Source organism: Dasypus novemcinctus, chromosome 10, assembly GCF_030445035.2.
Source record: "Dasypus novemcinctus isolate mDasNov1 chromosome 10, mDasNov1.1.hap2, whole genome shotgun sequence".
Taxonomy (NCBI): domain Eukaryota; kingdom Metazoa; phylum Chordata; class Mammalia; order Cingulata; family Dasypodidae; genus Dasypus; species Dasypus novemcinctus.
Window position 1 is genome coordinate 91796385 of NC_080682.1, and position 19309 is coordinate 91815693.

The 19309-nt window shown below is 37.3% G+C and overlaps 1 protein-coding gene and 1 pseudogene across 1 annotated transcript; both read right to left on the bottom strand.

Moving 5' to 3' along the window:
* Positions 1-3664: 3664 nt before the first annotated feature.
* LOC101417934 (olfactory receptor 56A3-like) lies at positions 3665-16447 on the bottom strand (annotated as a pseudogene).
* A 745-nt stretch (positions 16448-17192) lies between these two features.
* On the bottom strand, positions 17193-18134 carry LOC101417502 (olfactory receptor 52E5-like). The gene has a single exon (XM_004467809.2). It carries the CDS (start codon positions 18132-18134, stop codon positions 17193-17195), a length of 942 nt encoding a protein of 313 aa, XP_004467866.2.
* Between the last annotated feature and the right edge of the window lie 1175 nt (positions 18135-19309).

Here is a 19309-nt window from a genome sequence, read left to right on the forward strand (position 1 = left end):
GAGGTGAAGCAAATTGTCTAACATCACAAACCAGGATTAGAAAGTATGAAAGTATGTTTATATGATTCCAGAACAGAGCTCTTTGTAGCAGAAATATGTCATCTCAGTCTCAGATAGTGTGTAAGGAACAAGGAGTAATTGGAAAAAAATGCAAGTGAAAGTAGGCCTTCATTATCTGCAGATACTTAAACCACCCACATCATCCTAATCTTTTTAATGTCTGTTCTAGTGCTCAGAAAATGCAGTGGTACTTGTTCTTTCATTTTTAGTTGTGCATTCATTCACACATTCAAAAATATTTTTGAATATGTACAAGGTATTAGGCATAGAGCTTGGTGCTGGTAATACAGTGATGAATGAAAATCGATGGTAAGTCAAAAAACAAAAATATATCTAAAAATTGATGTGGTACAGTCAATGATATTATATATGTGTACCATTGAAACACAGATATGGTGCACTTGTCTGAGCCAGAGAAGTCTTTGTGCATTCACAGAACCTTTGCTGACTTAATCGATGAGTAAGACCTAGAGGGTATGGAGAGTACAAAGAGAATTCCTGATCTGTGGGCATTGAACAAAGGTTAGGATAAAGATGAGGGTTTTTCGTACTGAGATCTACCATCAGTTCAGTGCTGATACAGAAGTGTAAAATAGAGTATAAAAGAGGAGGCTGTAATATTCTCTTGCTAATCTAAAAGGGAGAGTGATAAAGTGCCCTTACGATGAATGTCATAGACTGAGTGGAAGCCCTATCATATAGTGGGGTTTACAAGGGAGAAAAAGGAAAAAATTGTGATTTTCCTGTAGATAAGAAAAACAAACAATCAAACACATATTGGTAAAATATACTCTTTAGGAACTAGATGGGCTGAGTTTAAGTCCTGCTTCTGTCACTTATTAGATGTGTAATATTGGAAAAGGTACCTATCCTTTCTGAGGTACATTTATACTGACAACAACATGGGGATAATAACGTTATATTTTTAGTATCATTGGGAAAGGCAATGAGATAGTGTAGGTGTAAATCCTATCACAGAACTGAATATATCACATCCTAAATAAATGTTAACGAGTTAAGTCAAGACCTATATATCCAATTATTTTAGTATTAATAGGTATCAATAAACATTTGTTGAAGTATGTCCCAAATCTAGGAAAAAAATATTATAAATATAAAAATAAATGTGACTTGATATAAATGTGTACACAGATAGTTGAAAAATTATTTTCTTGTTTATGTTTATTGCCAAACATGGCTTCCTGATACATTCTAGTGTGAAAAAAATTAAGAAACAAACAACCGCTTTACAAAACAGTTCAGCAGTTTCTTAGAAAGTTTATACATAACTATTAAATCCAGCAGCCTTACTTCAAGTATTTACTCCAGAGAAATGAAAGCATATAACCATGCAAAGTCTTTTATATTTATATTCATAACACCTTCGTTAATAGGCAAACTGTAGAAACAATTCAAGTGTCCATCAGGAGGTATATAATGAAATCGTGCTCTATCCATACAATGGAGTGCTATTCAGCAATAATGAAGAACAAACTGGGGAGCCAATGTAGCTCAGGTGGTTGAATGCCTGCTTCCCATGTACAAGGTACTGGGTTCAATCCCTTTACTGCCTGAAAAATAAATAAATAAAAGAATGAATTACTGAAATCACAACCACATGGATGAAACTTGAAAACTTTAGAGTAACAAAAGAAACCAAAAATAAGATAATATATTCTGTATGTTTCTATTTTTAAGAAATTCTTGAATGGAGAAAGCTAATCTATAGTGCTAGAAAACAGATCAATGCTTGCCTAAGGAAAAGGGTGGGAAAAGAGTTAAATAAAGGGGGTATGATGAAACTTTTTTCAGTGACAAAAACAAACTTTCTTGACCTGGTGGTTGTTGAAATGGATGTAAACTTTTGTAAAAGCTCATGATACTGAATGCATTTAGTTGTATATAAATTATACCTTAAGAATTAGTTGATAGAAAAATTTTAATATAAAATAATGAAGAATTTATATTTAATCAACTTTAACATAAAAGTCCTGGAAGAAAATGTAGGGAAACATCTTCAAGATCTTGTAATAGGGTGTAGTTTCTTAAACTTTACAAGCAAAACATGAGCTAGATAAATGGGACCTCCCCAAAATTCAACACTTTTGCACTTCAAAAGACTTTGTCAAAAGGGTATAAAGGCAATAGATTCAATAGGAGAAAGTATTTGCCAATTAAATATCTGATAAGGGTTTAATATCTATGATATGCAAAAGATCATATAACTCAACAATGTAAAGACAAACTGCCCAATTAAAAAATGGGCAAAGGACTTGAAAAGACAATTGTCCAAAAAAGAAATGCAAATGGCAAAGAAATACAAGAAAAAACGTTCAGCATCACTAGGGATTAGGGAAATGCAAAACAAAACTACTGTGAGATATCATTCAAAATTTTCAGACTGGTCACTATTAAAAATTTGGAAAACTGTACAAGTTGGAGAGGATGTGGAGAGATAGGAACACTTACTCACTGTTGGTAGGAATGTAGACTGGTCCAGCCCCTGTGGAGGATTGTTTAGCAGTTCTTATAAAGTTGAATATACATTTGCCACATGACCCAACAATATCATGTATACATCCAGAACTGACAGCAGTGACAGAAACAGACATCTGCACGCCAGTGTTCACAGCAGCATTATTCACAGTTGCCAAAAGATGAAAACAATCTAATATCCACCAAATGATGAATTAATAAACAAATTGTCGTGTATATACACCAGGAATATTAAGCAGCGGTAAGAAGAAATGATGCTGTGAAGCATATGACAACATGAATGAACCTGGAGGTCATTGTACTGAGTGAAGCAAACCAGACATAAAAACACATATTGTATGCTTGAGCAATTAAGAACTAAACATATTGTGTAAACTCTTGGAGGTCACCAGAAACTAGATTGTGGTTAAAGAGTAGAAAACTGAGAGTTAATCTGTACAGAATTGGTGAAAAAGTTTAAAAAAAAATCTTTGGAATGAATAGAAATGGTTAAAGCATTTCATAGTGTCAGAAACTAGCAGTGGTATTTTATGGGTATGAGAGTGCTTGAACAGGAAAGTCTAAGGTCATGTATATTACTAATGGAAAGCCAAAAACTGTAACATGGGACAGTATAAGATAGTACAACATTATGTAAAACATGAATATGGGTGATATCGCATATATAGAACTTTTTATAAAATATAAATACAAATATAGTAGAGAGAAAGAAAAAGAAAGCAGCTGTGTATGGCGGGGAAGCATTGAGAGGTTGAGAGGTGATGAGTTTTGTTGGTCTATTTGTTTCTTCTTTATTGTTATTGGAATAATGTAATAACTGCTCAGGAAATAATTGGAGTGATAAATGCACAAATAAATGGTTATACCGAATATCATTGATGGTGTTCTTTGGATGGATTTATGCTTTATTAATATGTAACAATAAAATTGAGTTGTTATCAAACATTATTTTAATCATTTCAAAATTAGAAAAGAAGAAACTGTTGGAAATCTCAGACATAAAAAAAAAAATTTGTATTTCTATCTTCCTCTCAGTCCTTGCTTTCCTTTCTGATTTTGAGTATTCCTGAACCAGAAAAGCAAAGAAAAACACAATCACTTTCTGTGGTCACCCATTCCTCCTCAGTAATTTCCAAATGCCCTGTTTAATCTCCTGGCTTCGTACTCCATAGACAATAGGGTTCAGAGCTGCAGGGATAACATAGTGTAGGATATTAAGTAAGACAGGAATATCAGGGGCATCCTTTTTCTTAACCATATGGGTGAAAATAAAAACTAGCAGGCTAGTAATGAAGAAGAGGATGAGAATGAAATGTGAGCCGAAGTGCTCAGAGCTTTGGTGGCTGCCCCTTTTGCTTTGAGTTTAAGAACAGCTCAGAGGATGAAAGTATAGGAAAGGAAAATGAGGATGAAGTCAGAGCCCAGAAGAATCCATGCCGCAACTAACTGGTAGATTCCGTTGAGGGCAACATTATCACAAGAGAACTTGGACACAGAAATGTTGGCACAGATACATTTCTCAACTATATTTTTTCCACAATAATGAAGCCAGGCAGAGAAGATAGGGACATGTGCAGACAGAAAGATGTTCTGGACAAAGATGAAGACAACACTCTTTGCCACAAATTGGTAGGTGATTATGGATGGGTAATGCAGAGGCTTGCAGACGGCCACATAGCGGTCACAGGGCGTGAACTGGAAGGTACACAATTCCATAGGCAGGAAGTTATTCATGATGAGCATCTGGAGGAAGCAGGCTGAGAAGCTGATGGACCTGAGGTCAAACCAGAAGATGGCCAGGACCTTGGGGATGATGGTGAGGCAGAGCATGATGTCCAGCAGGGAGAGGAGGCTGAGCAGGTAGTACATAGGCTCGTGCAGAGAGGCCTCCAGGTGGATGGTGATCAGGAGGGTGGTGTTGGCTCCCATGGCCAGGAGGAAGAGAAGGCTGAGGGGCAGGGAGAGCCAGTGCTTCCAACTGGGTGATCTAACAAAACAGTTCAGGAGGAACTCAGAGACTTGAGTAGAGTGGGAGCTGTTGCTATAAGGCAGTATTGGCAGTGACTGTAGTGTGGTAGATGACTGAGTGGCTGAAGAAGAGAAAGGAATTAATTCTACCTCTCACCCTGGTGACTAGATAATTCACACATAAGATCCTTATGGGTAAGGACAAAACCTACCTCATTCACCCCATATCCCTGTGCCTAGCACATTGTTTACTGCACAAGAGATGGCTACAAACATTTGTTGAATATATAAAAGAAAGGGATAATAAATGATGTTTCTCCATCTTTGTTCTTTCGTCTGTGTTTCATGTGATATTTTTCCCAGGTGAATTTATCTTTGGGTTTACTCTATTATCATTCAATGAATCATAAGAAATTAAGTGTTTTATTAATTAAATGAGACATGTTAAAGACACTAAAGCACAGATAACATTTGTTCAAATATTAAAATGCATAGAAAAGCATTCTAAAACACGATGACATCCATATATATCAAATTTTATTTATTGTTAGATATTTTTGAGCTTCAATTGTGGTAACTTGTAAACATTAAGTTTTAAAGGGTGTAAAAGGTGAGATTATCCAGGTGAATGATGGACTGTGTACATAGAACAAACCTCCTGATCATACCTATATCTCTGTCTGTATTGTGCCATCAGTAGATGTATCTGTACTTGTACTTATATCTATACCTATCTATATTGGATTGCTTTGAAGACGTTCACCTGCAGGCTAAAATTTTCTGACCACGGATTGCATGAAACCCAGAGAGTTATATCAACATTGATGTTCACTTTCGACTCAAGAGCCCTTGTGGCATTACAAGAATTTTAGCTCTAGTTTTCATTACCTCACAGAGCACTGAGAAAGAAAATTAAAAACAAGGTTGTTGATGTGGGAGGAGTGGGGTAAGGGAGGTGAGGGGTATATGGGGACCTCTTTTATCTTTTGAATGTAATATTTTAAAAAAGAGAGAGAGAAAAAAAGGAAAAAGAAAAAAAATCCTAACTACAAAGGCTCACACACATGAATAGTTTATTAGGTAATCTGCACATACATGAGATACCCCAGAACCGCACACTTAGAGGGGGTACACTGCAGTAAGCCTACTCCTTCAACTTCTCCCATATCACTACCTGGAACTTCAAATATTGTGATAGGGGGAAAATTTCCCTGTATATGTTGAACATCAGGCTAGTTCTTTTGTGACTTTGGAGGCCGAATACATATCACTTATTTAGCTCAAAAAGGAATTGAAAATTATGCTGTTCCCCAGAAAATAACAAAAAGCAAGCCTTAATCCTTTCTTGAGAAATGCCTTTTTTTTTTCTCAGACTTAAAATAACTTTAATAGATAACATTCAATAGGAATTGAGTGGCTTATAGTGAAAAATTACTAATTTAAAAAGAGCAGAAAACAATAGCTAGCAGAATTCAGCCTTCAGTAACTTGAGATATTAGAGTTATTTGTCAATAATATTGAATACATTTCTTACCTGGATTTTAAGAAATGTAAGATAAACTCAAAAATATAAAGAATGGATAACTATACCTAAAAAAATGAATCACTCATATTTCCTAGAAGTGAAAGAAATTATATTGAAGAATATATAGCAAAAAAGAAGGTAGTACTGGAGAATTTTTTCTCAGCATTGTTACAAGAATCTATGAATCTTGTCCTTCAAGTAGTGAAGCTTGGGTGTCATTGTGGGCACCAAGGGGAGGGGAAGAATGGAATAGAATAGATGGATGGGGGGGTTAACTGGGGGGCATTGGAAGTGTTCTCCATGATCCTGCAATGATGGATACAATCTATTTTAAATTTCATCAAAAATTTATAAAAGTGCATAGTCTAAAATGTACACCATAATGTAACCAAAAATTTAGAAAAGCATACAGTTTAAAATGTAAACCATATTGTAAACCATAATGGAACCATGTTTGGTAGCTATGTTTCAATAGCTGTACATCAGTAGCAGCAAATGTAACATCCACATGTAAAAAGATCATTGCTGGGGAAGGGGAAAAAGGGTATGATGTTGGGTATATGGGAGTCCCCTGTATTCTATATATGACTTTACAATGACCTAAAACATTTTTGAAGATGTAATAATAATAATAATAAAAAGGATGATGACACTAAGGAAAAAATGGAAGAGATTGCCATGCCACTGTACATACAGGGCAACATCTACTACAGTGATGAAAAGTAAAACATCCAAAAAAAATTTAATGATATTTTCATTTTTTATTACCCCAATTTATTTTTTACTTTATTTTAGTTTATCAAACTATTTTGTATTCCATTTCTAATCTTTAAACCTATTACTACTATTTCATTTGACCATTAATTAAATTTAGCAATATATTAGGCTTCATTTTTGAAGAAGTTTTGGATCACAGAGGGTTTCAACTATGGGTTGGGAGGAGCACTGATGTGGGGTGTCCTTTATAGGGGATGTATGAATGGGAGGGAGCTCTCCAGGGCATGCATATAGGGTTTATGGATATGTTTGGACATTTGTTGGGTATTGATACAGTGGGTAGAGTTTCACACGACAACTGAGGGAGTGCTGAGTTCTCATTCCAGGGAACTCCCTAATGGAGTGGAATAGCAACAATTCCCCAAGCAAGGACAAAGACCAGTGACGAAGGATGGTCCAAAGATGCGCCCTTGATACTGATGACTATGCGTATGAGCCTGTGTTCTTGAAATTTCAACTAGGCCTAGAGCTGCAGGGTACCTAAGAGTTACCTCCTGAGAGCCTCCATGTTGTTCAAATGTGGTCACTCTCTAAGCTAAATTCAGCATGTAAATGCATTACCTTCCCCCCACCCCCAGCACGGGATATTAGTCTAGGGGATGAACCTCCCTGCCGTTGAGGGATTACCACCAACACCAATGGGTGATGCAACTAGAAAAAGACCTTGAATGAAAAAGGAGAAATGGTAAAGACAAATGAATTTATGTGGCTGAGAGACTTCAAAATGAGTCAGGAGGTCATCAGAGGGGTCACACTTTGCACATCTTATTAGGATCTCAGAGACAACCAAAGTAGATACATCCCTTGGTGGGGGTGCTTCTGAGGGCTACAGAGACTCCTGGGTCCTATGGTCATGACAGATGACTCTGGAGTTCAGTGCCTTGCCAGTGGGCCCTACTTTGGAACTTGTGCTCCTGAGTGTGATGGAGTTGGGCTCAGATGTGACCTCTGTACACATGACTCTTCTGTGACTTTTACTGAACATGTGGTTGGTGCTGGGGTTTGTGTATGCTCAGGAGACTTGAATCTCTGGACTGTCCGTGTTCCAGCTAAACCCTGATCTTCAGCAGAGTTGCAACACCTGCTCGCCAGTTCGTTGGACTTACCCAGGTCAGCTAACAGGGAGTTGAGGATGGTCAACCACCACACCAAGGAACCAAGAAAGTCTACAGCTGCAAGCAGGAGAATTCTATCCATCAGCCATGTGGGATTTAAGCCCCCTCTTGATTTAGAGATGGAGTGGATATTGCCATCTCAGGGTCTTCAGGATGGAGGAATAAAATATGGATTAGAGTGGACTTCCTGGTATTCTGCTATAGAATTATTGTGTCTCTAGAAATAGAAGAAATTATATCATTGATGTGGAGACAGTGGTCACAGGAATTGCTGAGCACAGGTTGAGGAAAGGAGAGGTGTGATATAGGGGCATTTTTGGGACTTGGTATTGTCTTGAATGATATTGCAGAGACAGATGCAGGGATTATATATCCTGCCATAACCCACTGAATGGAATTGGAGGGAATGTAAACCACAGTGTAAACTATAATCTGTGCTGTGTAGCAGTGCTCCAAAATGTATTTACTGCTCAAATGCAATGAATGTGCCACACTGGTCAAAGAGGTTGTTGATATGGGAAGAGTATGTGGTGGGGTGAGGCATGGGGATATATGGGAAGGTCTTATATTTTTTAATGTAACATTTTGTGTATTCTATGTACCTTAAAAAAAAAGAGAAGATAATTTAAACATTTTAAAAAATGAAAAGTATTTGGCCAAAGAAGATTACCTAAATAAAATTTACTAAAAATAAAAAAAAAAATTCTTATTTGCTTAACTACTTGATAAGCTAAAATACAAAAGTGTGGTTAAGAGAAAGGACATTGGATTCTGATTAGATGTATCTTATCTTTTTTATCTTATTGTAATTAAGATGATAAAATTGTGGGTTAATATTTTACTCAGGGTACTAGAAGCTATAAAAATTTGAGAAAGAACCAGATATACTTGGAAAGTGTATCAACAATAAAAATAATAAGAAAAAAAAAACCCAGTAAGAACTCAATGACTGGATTTAATAGCAGGTAATGATTGTTAGAAAGAGCCAGGAAATTTGGGGGAGATAAGAATAATGTATTTGGATTGACGATGAAGAAATAAACAAATGGGAAATGGACTTGGCCCAGTGGTTAGGGCGTCCGTCTACCATATGGGAGGTCCGCGGTTCAAACCCTGGGCCTCCTTGACCCATGTGGAGCTGGCCCATGCGCAGTGCTGATGCGCGCAAGGAGTGCCGTGCCACGCGGGGGTGTCCCTGGTGTGGGGGAGCCCCACGCGCAAGGAGTGCGCCCCGTAGGGAGAGCCGCCCAGCGCGAAGGAAAGTGAAGCCTGCCCAGGAATGGTGCCGCCCACATTTCCCGTGCCGCTGACGACAACAGAAGTGAACAAAGAAACAAGACGCAGCAAATAGACACAGAGAACAGACAACCGGGGAAGGGGGGGAATTAAATAAATAAATAAATCTTTTTTTAAAAAAAAGAAATAAACAAATGGATGGAAAATACTGGAGATTGTATAGCACATTAGGGAACGCATTGAGAAGACCTATCATGTATCTAAGTGCAGTTTCTGTTTGAGGAGGAGAGATAACGAGGCTGGGGCCATATTTGAATGGATTATGCTCTTGAACTTTCCAGAAGACATAGAATACATCAATAGCCATATTAAAGAAATGCAATAAATTTCTAGTAGGATAAATAAAAACAATGTACACGTAGAGCTGTCATGGTCAAATTTCAGATAAGCAAAGATAAAAAGCATAACCTAAATATCAGTATGAGAGATATAATCAGTACCAGGCTAGTGGTACTAGCATTCCAGGTTGAGAGTTGCATGTTAGCCACAGGATGCTTGGCTTGGGTTTTGAAATGTACTTTCAGTCTCTCCTCCTCCTAAAACCCAGTATTTGTATCACTCTGTTTTCTTTTTCCCAATTATGTTTCTCTGCCCAGGTTAATAAGATCTCTCTGTCCATCTTATAGTTCCAAGTTTTCTATGCACATCCTTCTTGGGATTTTGTTATTTCTGAGAGGCATTGCACAAGGGACACTCTCCAGTGATCTGACTTGCAAGATTATTGCTTTTAGTGCCTGCAGGAGGCATACCTGTGCAGAGGCTTTTCTCTATTATCTCTCTGGGTGTCACATTAGAGTATATAGAATCTCGATGGGAATTTGTGTTAATCTTTAAAAAATTATTGTCTTACAAGAGAAGGGTAAGAAGAGTCAAACCATGATGAGAGGGAAAGAGAAAGCTATTGAATGGAAAATGGTGTCATATCTTATTTCTCCTGGTGATCTCTATTGGTCTGGAGTGCACTGTGCACAGTGGGATGAATCTAGACTGAATAAGAGAAAGATAGTTTAAGAAAGTGGGAAGAGAGGGGACAAAAGAAGCAGAAATGTCCAGAAGATGATGATGCAGAGAAGATGGGAAAATGAAAACAGAAGTTAAAACAGAAGGGAATGATCTTAGGATAGAGAGGACAAAGGAAGAAAAGAGAAATAAAGAAGACAGATGAAGGAGAAGCCAAGTACCTTTGGAAAATGAGAAAGGAATTAAAAAGCATGCAAGCGAAGATTTAAAAGTAATGATGATCCAAAGTTTGGTGTTTGGCAACCTTCTTTCCACTCCAGGTCTACACCTTTCCTCATGCCTCCATAATGTATCAATGAAGGTTGTTTAGGATATCTTCAACTTGATACTCTGGTTTTGTTCCTTGAATCCCTATCTGGGCAAAGTTCTCCCCATTGAGTGCAGAAGTCTGGGCTCAACCTTATTACAGTCATCTCCACCTGGTCTTTTGCCATCCCTCTCCTCAATCACTCTCCCCACCATCCCTTTCAGCCCCTGCTTTAAATGCTTCAAATCTACACCTTTCATGGTTAAGAAGTTTTTCTCTAGTCCTTCCGCACTCTGCTCTAACTTGTTGTCCAGTATCATAGTGGTGGCTTTATGCCTTCATTTTCTCTCGGAATCAGACTCACCAGATGTATAAAGTGATCTTTACTAAGGAGAAATATTCATGGCTCTGTGCATCTTAATCTTCCACATTCTAGATCTCAGAAAGGAGAGTTTATTTTTGAGTTTCATTTTCTTCTGCTTCCCCAGGGAAAGATAGCCCTGCTAGCCCTGAAGGGTGGGGAGTCAGGAGCCCAGTATTTTCTTACACCTGAGGGGGAAAGCTTTCCTCTCATTTTTAATTTCCTGTGATCCCTTGGCAGTGTCACTGTTGTCCCTGAAGACATAAGGACGGTCTCAGAGTTAATTCATCCCATACCACTTGAATAGGTAGGATATATACTTAGGAAATAAAAGTATGAATATTTTTATAAACCTTTGTGGAGGAAGATTCAAGACAAAATGCTAGTTGGTACCAGGTTTTGATTTTCTGGAAACGTATTAATCAAATGTCTGCTCGGAGGATACAGAATTTTTGTAAATAAATATTAATAAAAATGTACATTCATAGATGTACATAGAACTAATTGTTCTGTACTGATCATTTGTAGAAATAACAGTACACACAGAACAGCTGCCTGACTTTGTTGTATCTACTGCCAATAATCCCCCTTGAATGAAATGTATTTAAGAAACCCTATTTTTGTGGCACCCTGAAAACTAAAATCCAATAAGATAAGTCTATCTAATTGCTTACTTCATAATATATTCTCTTAGTACATGGTAAGTTAAAGATATGGTTGACTTTGTTGTAATTAATTTTTTTCTAACCATGTCTCACCCTTGTGGAAAGGGGTACAAGCCTAAAGATTAGAGAGCATAGTGATCAACTATTTTTGTCACTTTCCAGCTTTTTTACTTTGTCAAAAGGGTGAAAAGGTAGCCAACTCCATGGGAGAAAATATTTTCCAATCATATATCCAATAAAAGATTTATAACCTTGATAAACAAAGAGATCATACAACTCAACAGTAAAAAGACATACTACATATAAAATTGAGCAGAAGACTTGGGAAAACAATAGTCCAAAGAAGAAATACAAATGAGAAGAAACACATGAAAAAATGTTCAACTTCACTAAGAGTTGGAAAAATGCCAATCAATATTATAATGAGATGTGGGAGAAGTGGGGGTGTAGGGGGTTGGGGGAGCATATGGCAACTTCTTATATTTTTTAATGTAAGTTTTTTTGTGATCTATCTATCTTCAAAAAATACAATAAAAATAATGGGGTGGGGGATGGGGAGTCGGGTATATGGGAACCTCTTATGTTTTTTAATGTAATGTTTTGTGTGATCTATTAACTTTAAAAAAAGATAATTAAAAAATAAAAATAAAAATTTGGAAAACTGTAAATATTGGAGAGGATGTGGAGAGATAGGAATACTTATTCACCGTTGGTAGAAACATAGAATGGTATAGCCACTGTAGTGGCGTGTTTGGCAGTTCCTAAGGAAATTAAATATAGACTTGCCATGTGAACAGGCAATACTCTTATTAGGTAAACCCATGAGAACTGAGAGCAGAGACATGAATAGACATCTGCACACCAATGTTCATAGAACTATTATGCACAATTGCCAAAAGCTGGAAACAACCCAGGTATTCATCAACTGATGAATTAATTAACAGATTTTTGTGTCTACACTTGAAGAATATTATGCAGTGGTAATAAGAAATGAAGTCATGAAACATATGACAACATGGATGAACCTGGAGGACATTATGTTGAGTGAAGCAAGCCAGACACAAAAAGACAAATACTATATTATCATGCTATTATGAAGTAAATATATTTTGTAAACTCATGGAGTTAATAATTAGAATATAGGTCACCAAGAAATAGAAGGAGGGTAGAGAATGGAAAGCTGAAAGTTAATATGTGCAGAATTGGTAAAAAGGTCATTTGTAAATCTTTGGAAATGAATAGAAATGTTTAAAGAATATCATGATGTCTGTAACTAGCAGTGGTATTATATGGGGATGGCAGTGGTTGAAAGGAAAAATCTAAGATCATATATATTACTAGAAAGAAAGCTAAAAACTGAAACATGGGACTGTATAAGATAGTAAAACCTCATGCAGACATGAGTATGGGTGATATTACATATATGAGACTGATTTTACAAAATATAATTACAAATATACTAGAGAGAAGGAGAAAGAATAGCACCTATGTACAGCAGGCCAGACATGGAGATTGAGAGTTGATGAGTTTGTTTGTTTTTTGTTTATTATTATACAAATAATGAAAGTGCTCTGGGAATGATTGTGGTGATGAATTCACAAATATGTGATTATACTGAATACCATTGATGTCTTTGGGTGAATTTATGCTTTATTTACATGTAACAATAAAATTGATTTGTTTAAAAAAGTATGACCTTATTTCAATCATTTCAAAAATAGAAATTTTAATGCTAAAAAGCAGAGAGTATTGGAAATCTGACATAAAAATTCTTCTTACTTCATGTACTGGTGTTTGTAGAATATTTGTATTGTTCTTAATGTTCTTTTATCACCCAGATATGTGAAAATTTTGTCAGAGACAGGCAGTAACCCATGGAGAGCCTATAGTTAAGCCTATAGTTGAGTAGCTGAGTAAGGCTGCTTCAGAGGCATGTCAGGGATTCAGTCTTAGGGTTTTTGACCAATGGCAGACACTTCTGGTGCTCCATTCTAGGTGTTCACCATTCTCTCATAGAGCAGAAGCTTTCTCTCACATTCATGGCAAATCTCTGCTGCAGTAAAGTGTATCCTCAGGTCTCAGAAGCATACTATTCCTGAGCCCAATGCAAACAGGGAGTATAAAGTCTATTGATCCAAGAGCAGCCTCAAGCTATGACTGATCAGAGTGGTATATCCCAGTTTTCTTACCCTCAATTGAATAACATGAGGGAGGTTCCATACACTCTCTCAGGATTCCTCAGTGGGTCAGAGCCAAAATGTCCGCAGTAGTAACCTACTCATTAATGCATGCCATTTCCCTGATGATAAACTGGATTTATCATGTCCAATATGATAAATCATAAATAATACTGTATCCTTGAAAAATGGCACAAAGACTTAAGGGATGAAGGATTAGTGGTCCCCAAAGTCATCACCATTTAATTTCACTATTACAACACCTGCCTAATCCAGATAGACCGTGGCAGATAAAGATGGACTGCAGTAAATTTTACCTAGCAGTAGCCTCAATTAAAAACTACTATGCCAGATGTGTAATCTTTACAGAAACAGATCAACGAAGTCTCTAGTCTTTACTGTGAAGATATTGATGTATTCTTTTCTGTTAATTCCTATCCAGGAAATAGAGCAAAAGCAGTTTTCATTCAACTGACCTAGGCAGCAGTGCACATTCAGGGCTTTCCCCAGGCTATGTTAACTTTCACTCTTTGTTACAATGTAGACAGAAAGGACTTAGGTCCTTTTGACATGCCATATCCCTCAGACTCACTGTATTGATAGCATTATGTTAATCCGAGTGGTTAAGCAGAAAGTGTCAAGTATCCAGGATTTCTGATCAGTCACATGCATACAACAGGAAGGAAGACAAATAGTGCAAAGATTCAGTAGCTTGCCACATTAGATATTTTTATATTTCCATGTGGTATTTGGAGCATACTCACCCATCACACTTTTTACTGCTATGACTAGGAAAAAGGACACTTTGGATTTTGGAGACATGATATACATCCTTGAGAATTTTTGTCTAATCCTTTCACCAGAAAATATTGACATCTGACAGTTTGGATTGGAAACAAGGACAAGAGGACTCTGAGGAAGGTTTAGGCTGAAGTTCAAGTGTCCCTACTTGTTAGATGATAAGATTTGAGAGATACTGTCATTCTCCTGGTATTAATGGTAGAACAAGTTGTAAATTGGATAGCATGCTGGCAAGCCATAATATTAGAGTCCCAGGATAGATCCATAGCATCTGCTGCAACGAATGCAGCAGAGAACTAGAATCATTCTAGGATAACTTCATTTGTCTGAAGCAAGAAGTAATAAAGTTGTACAGGCGTACCAACTGTCCATTCTGTCAAGAAAATAGTATTTTGGGATACCTCAGAGCAACCACAAGTTACACAATAATTGGCCTAGTCCTTATTTTGTCTACCTCAGTTTTTATGGATGCCTTTCCATCTCCTCATACCTAAGACTTCATGGAGGGTCCCAAATCCCGGCTAATGAAGGAAAAACCCAGGCCTAGAAATGGTTGGGCCAGATCACTATGTGAAAGGTATAAATGGACTGCTTTTCCTACATTAAGGCCTTGATCATGGGTGAGCCAGAAGGATAGAGACAGAATTCTGAGCAGTGCATCTGGTCATCGACTTGGTGTAATGAGACAAATGCACTGTGTACAAACATATGTATGGACCCTGGGCAATGGTGAATGCCTTGGAAGGTTAGAGGCTAGGAATTAGTAAGACTGGAAAATCAGAGGCAAAGGGGTCTGAAGCATGAGATTGCCCTAATGGGATCTGGCAAGAATGCAAATCTTAATGATTCATATTCATGCCTGCCTCAGAGCATCTGACAGAGCAAAGGAGGTAATGAAAAACCAGACTGCTATAAGTATTTGAGGTAACATATGCCTTTGGGCCAGTATGTCAAGAATAGGGCTGTTATATAAACAAGGATAACTGAACAAATGATCATGATATTGTGGTTATACTATATAATAGAGGTAGGAAGGATGCTAGAGCTTATGAGATTCATTGAATTATGTCTTGTTTCTTTCATGTCCCATGATAACTGTGAAAAGACATTTGTAGCAATCACAGCTTGACAACAGCATGGTCACCAGGGGCTTAATCCCTCAAGGACAATGTTCTAGATTAGCCTACTAGGTAAGCAACCTAGATGAGCAGAAGTGCTGGCTGAAATTGGGAAGAATCTAGAATGGGTGGTAAAGAGGGAGATGATTAACATGTGAATATTATTTACAGTCTCTGGATCAAATGCAGTTGCAGGGATTATATGCTGGTCTACTAGGCCTCCTACCGTAAGTCTTCCCTTAGAAATTATGACAGGCCACCATCTTGAAGAATTAGTAATGATATAGAGCTAGCTAATAAATGGGATGAGAAGATCTGACCATTACATAGGTAGACAGTAGCAGAAACTTCAGTGCCCCACACTTGTCCCTTTATCACTCACCATTCCATAATACACACTAGGAGGTGTCTACATGCAAGCACCTGACACTCAACCAGAAAGCACCCTCTGGCTATGGAAACATGCTGGACCCATGCATGAGGCAAGGTCAAAATTTCAAGGGATTAAGGCCCAGAGAAACAATCTTCAAACAATGATGGATGGCTATATCTTTTCAGTCAGTTTTGGAGATCATCATTTGTATTTGCCTGCTACCACAGTCCTGTACTTATTTGTTGTAGTGGCCATAGTTTAATAATGGTGACAAAAACTGGTTGTGTTACATAAGATCCTCATATATAGGCTGGAGGTAATCTGATTTATTATTGGAATGTCACTGGATTCAAAATTTACCTCTATAGCTGTTGAGGTATGTATATCCCAGGGAGTACTCCGAAGTACCAGAGGCCAGATTTAGGAGAATAACATTAATTCTAGACATTACTTGCTGAAGAAATTAGGTTATCTTTCTAGTTATTGTCATTAAGAAAGTTGCATAGACCTCCTTAAGGGTATTAATCAAAACTTATATATATGTCTTTGAGAATCTACATGTTCTTTCACTACCAGAGTTCTTACTTTCTTTTTGGCATCCCTATCTGACATATTTATAACATAAACTTTGTTTTCATTCACACATCTCCTGGATTAAAGTTTCCATTTAGTATTTCACCTTCCTTAGTAAACTGATTCATTCTTCTAGATTTCAAGTTCCATATTTGTCCTTCAGAAATTGAATAACAATGCTAATCTTTCCATTCATTTCCCAATTAATTAATCAATTCAACCTATAGCTACTTTTGGTGAATTTAGTTACTTCTGAAAGATGATGTTGAATCACATGCAACATAATACATTCATGAAGAGGATCAATGACCAGAATCAGAGCAGAATGCCATGGACATAAGGTGAGGGCAAGACAACAATGGTTAGTGTCTTTGATGAAGGTTTTTCAAGTCCGTTCAGGAAGTCAATAGGGCCATGGCTCAGAAATAATGCAATAGCACCCAAGGGACAGTGTTTTGAAATAGAAACATTATATCAGGGACTGTATTTATATTTCCAGTACAATCCAAACACAAATTTGTAAAAAATTTTTATTAAATATTATTATATACTAATAGATATATTTTAGTTTTATATATATAATGAGATAATATATATCATTATGATTGGGGAACTGAGGATCAAACATCTTTAGGGTTAAGAATTCTTAGGACTTGCTCCCGGATCTGCTTTGTCCTGACCCCATAGATAACAGGGTTGAGTGCAGGTGGAACAACCATATATAGATTGGCCAGAAATATATGAATATAGCCAGGGATGTTATGACCAAAGCGGTGGGTCATAAAAGAGAAAAATGCTGGGAAGTAGAAGATGAGCATGACACAGACATGGGAGCCACAGGTGTTGAGAGCTTTCAATCGGTCATTCCATGATGGTAAATGGAACACTGTGTATAGTATCTTCACATAGGAGAAACTAATTACAATAAGGTCAATGAATCCCACAGAAAAGGCAGCCATCCCAAACAAATTATTAGCCCTGATACTGGCACAGGAAAGACGGGCAATGCCCATGTGCTCACAGTAGGTGTGGGGAATGATACGGGCACCACAGAAAGACAAGAGCAAGATAAGAAACACGAAAGGGATGACAAAGATTAAAGATCTCACTATTATGATTATACCTAGAATAGCTACCACCTTGTTGGTGAGGATCATGGTATATCTCAGGGGATTGCAGATGGCAACATAGCGGTCTATGGCCATGATTGTCAGTACCCCAGATTCTAGGCCGGTACACAGGTGAATCATAAACATCTGTGTGAGGCAGGCACCAAAAAGTATTTCCCTGAAATTGAACCAGAAGATTCCCAGCATCTTGGGGATAGTAGCAGTGGACAGGCTCAGGTCAGTGGAGGCCAACATTGCCAGGAAGTAAAACATGGGCTGATGGAGACTAGGCTCAGCCTGAATTATAAAAAGGATTATGATGTTCCCCAAGAGGGCAATCAGATATAAAACACAGAAGGGGAAACCAATCCAGATGTGAAAATTTTCCAGTCCTGGGATTCCCAAAAGGACAAAAGATGAAGGGTGAAATTGGGTGGTGTTGTAAAAGAGCATCTTCATGGTTGCTGACTAATTTTACCACATTGCATTACTAACTTGAATCCTCTTCATTTTTTTTCAGGTCAAGGAGAGACATGGAGTCCATTCTTTCCCTTAATACTCAGGAGCAGACCCTAGAGTGGAAAATTATAAAAGAATAAAGAGCCCCTCAAATGCAGAACTCATATTTTGGGTAACTTGTCTTTTGTCCAAGATGCACCTCAAACTTAAAGCTCTGTTATAGTCCTAAGAATGATAAATTTTACTTTAATTTTGAAGGACTTCTTCGTGTTTACAATGGAGAGTAGATTACAGGGGCAAGGTTAGAGTTTGAAGTAAGTTGAATAAGAGATAAGGCTAATTTGATCTAAAATATAATAATGGAGATGGAGAATGGCATATATAATAAATTGGCAGGGCACGACTGAGGATGGAAGAGAGGAATAAGTCATGTTTGCGTTCCAAGATTATATCCTGGGCAAATGAGCAAATACTGGTGCTTTTCTGTGAGATATGGAACATAATAGGAGAGAGTTTTATTTACTTTAGTTGATGCATGTAAATGTTGACATCGGTACTGAAATGTGGATGTATGATGTTTTTATCAAGTCAAATAGAGATTCTTAGTAGGTAGATTATTAGTTAAGTTCTCACTGTTGAAGTCATGCCTATGGAATATGAGTTTATAAAACACACATGCAAAATTTTGCAAGTACTTGGTGCCAGGAATCACAGGATCCTTATAGTGAGTAAGACAATTTCATATTTGTTTCAATGAACAGTTTAGTGAAAGTCTGCTCAGAAAGTTAGCTAAATGAGATAGTTAACTAATTGTATGAGCTGAAAAATCGGACTGCAATTACTGGAATTGGGTAAGCTAAAGCCACTCAACGGGCACAGTCTGGGCAAATAGAGCCTTACCCAAGGAAATTCATCTTCTTTTTTTTTTATAGGGAATCCTTTGAAAGTGTACTTTCTTTGCTTTATAAAGAGGCACTCCATTTAATGCAGAGATGTCCACTTTTCTAGCTATGTTTTCTAGCTATGTTTTCAGATGAAATTGTTGAGAGTATTATTCTCATACATAATCTTGACTGACCATCAGAGTTGCCACTGATGACAATACACAGAAAAAAAATTTCAACTATGTGCAGTCTCAGATTTCAGTAGCCCTAGAATTTTGACATGAG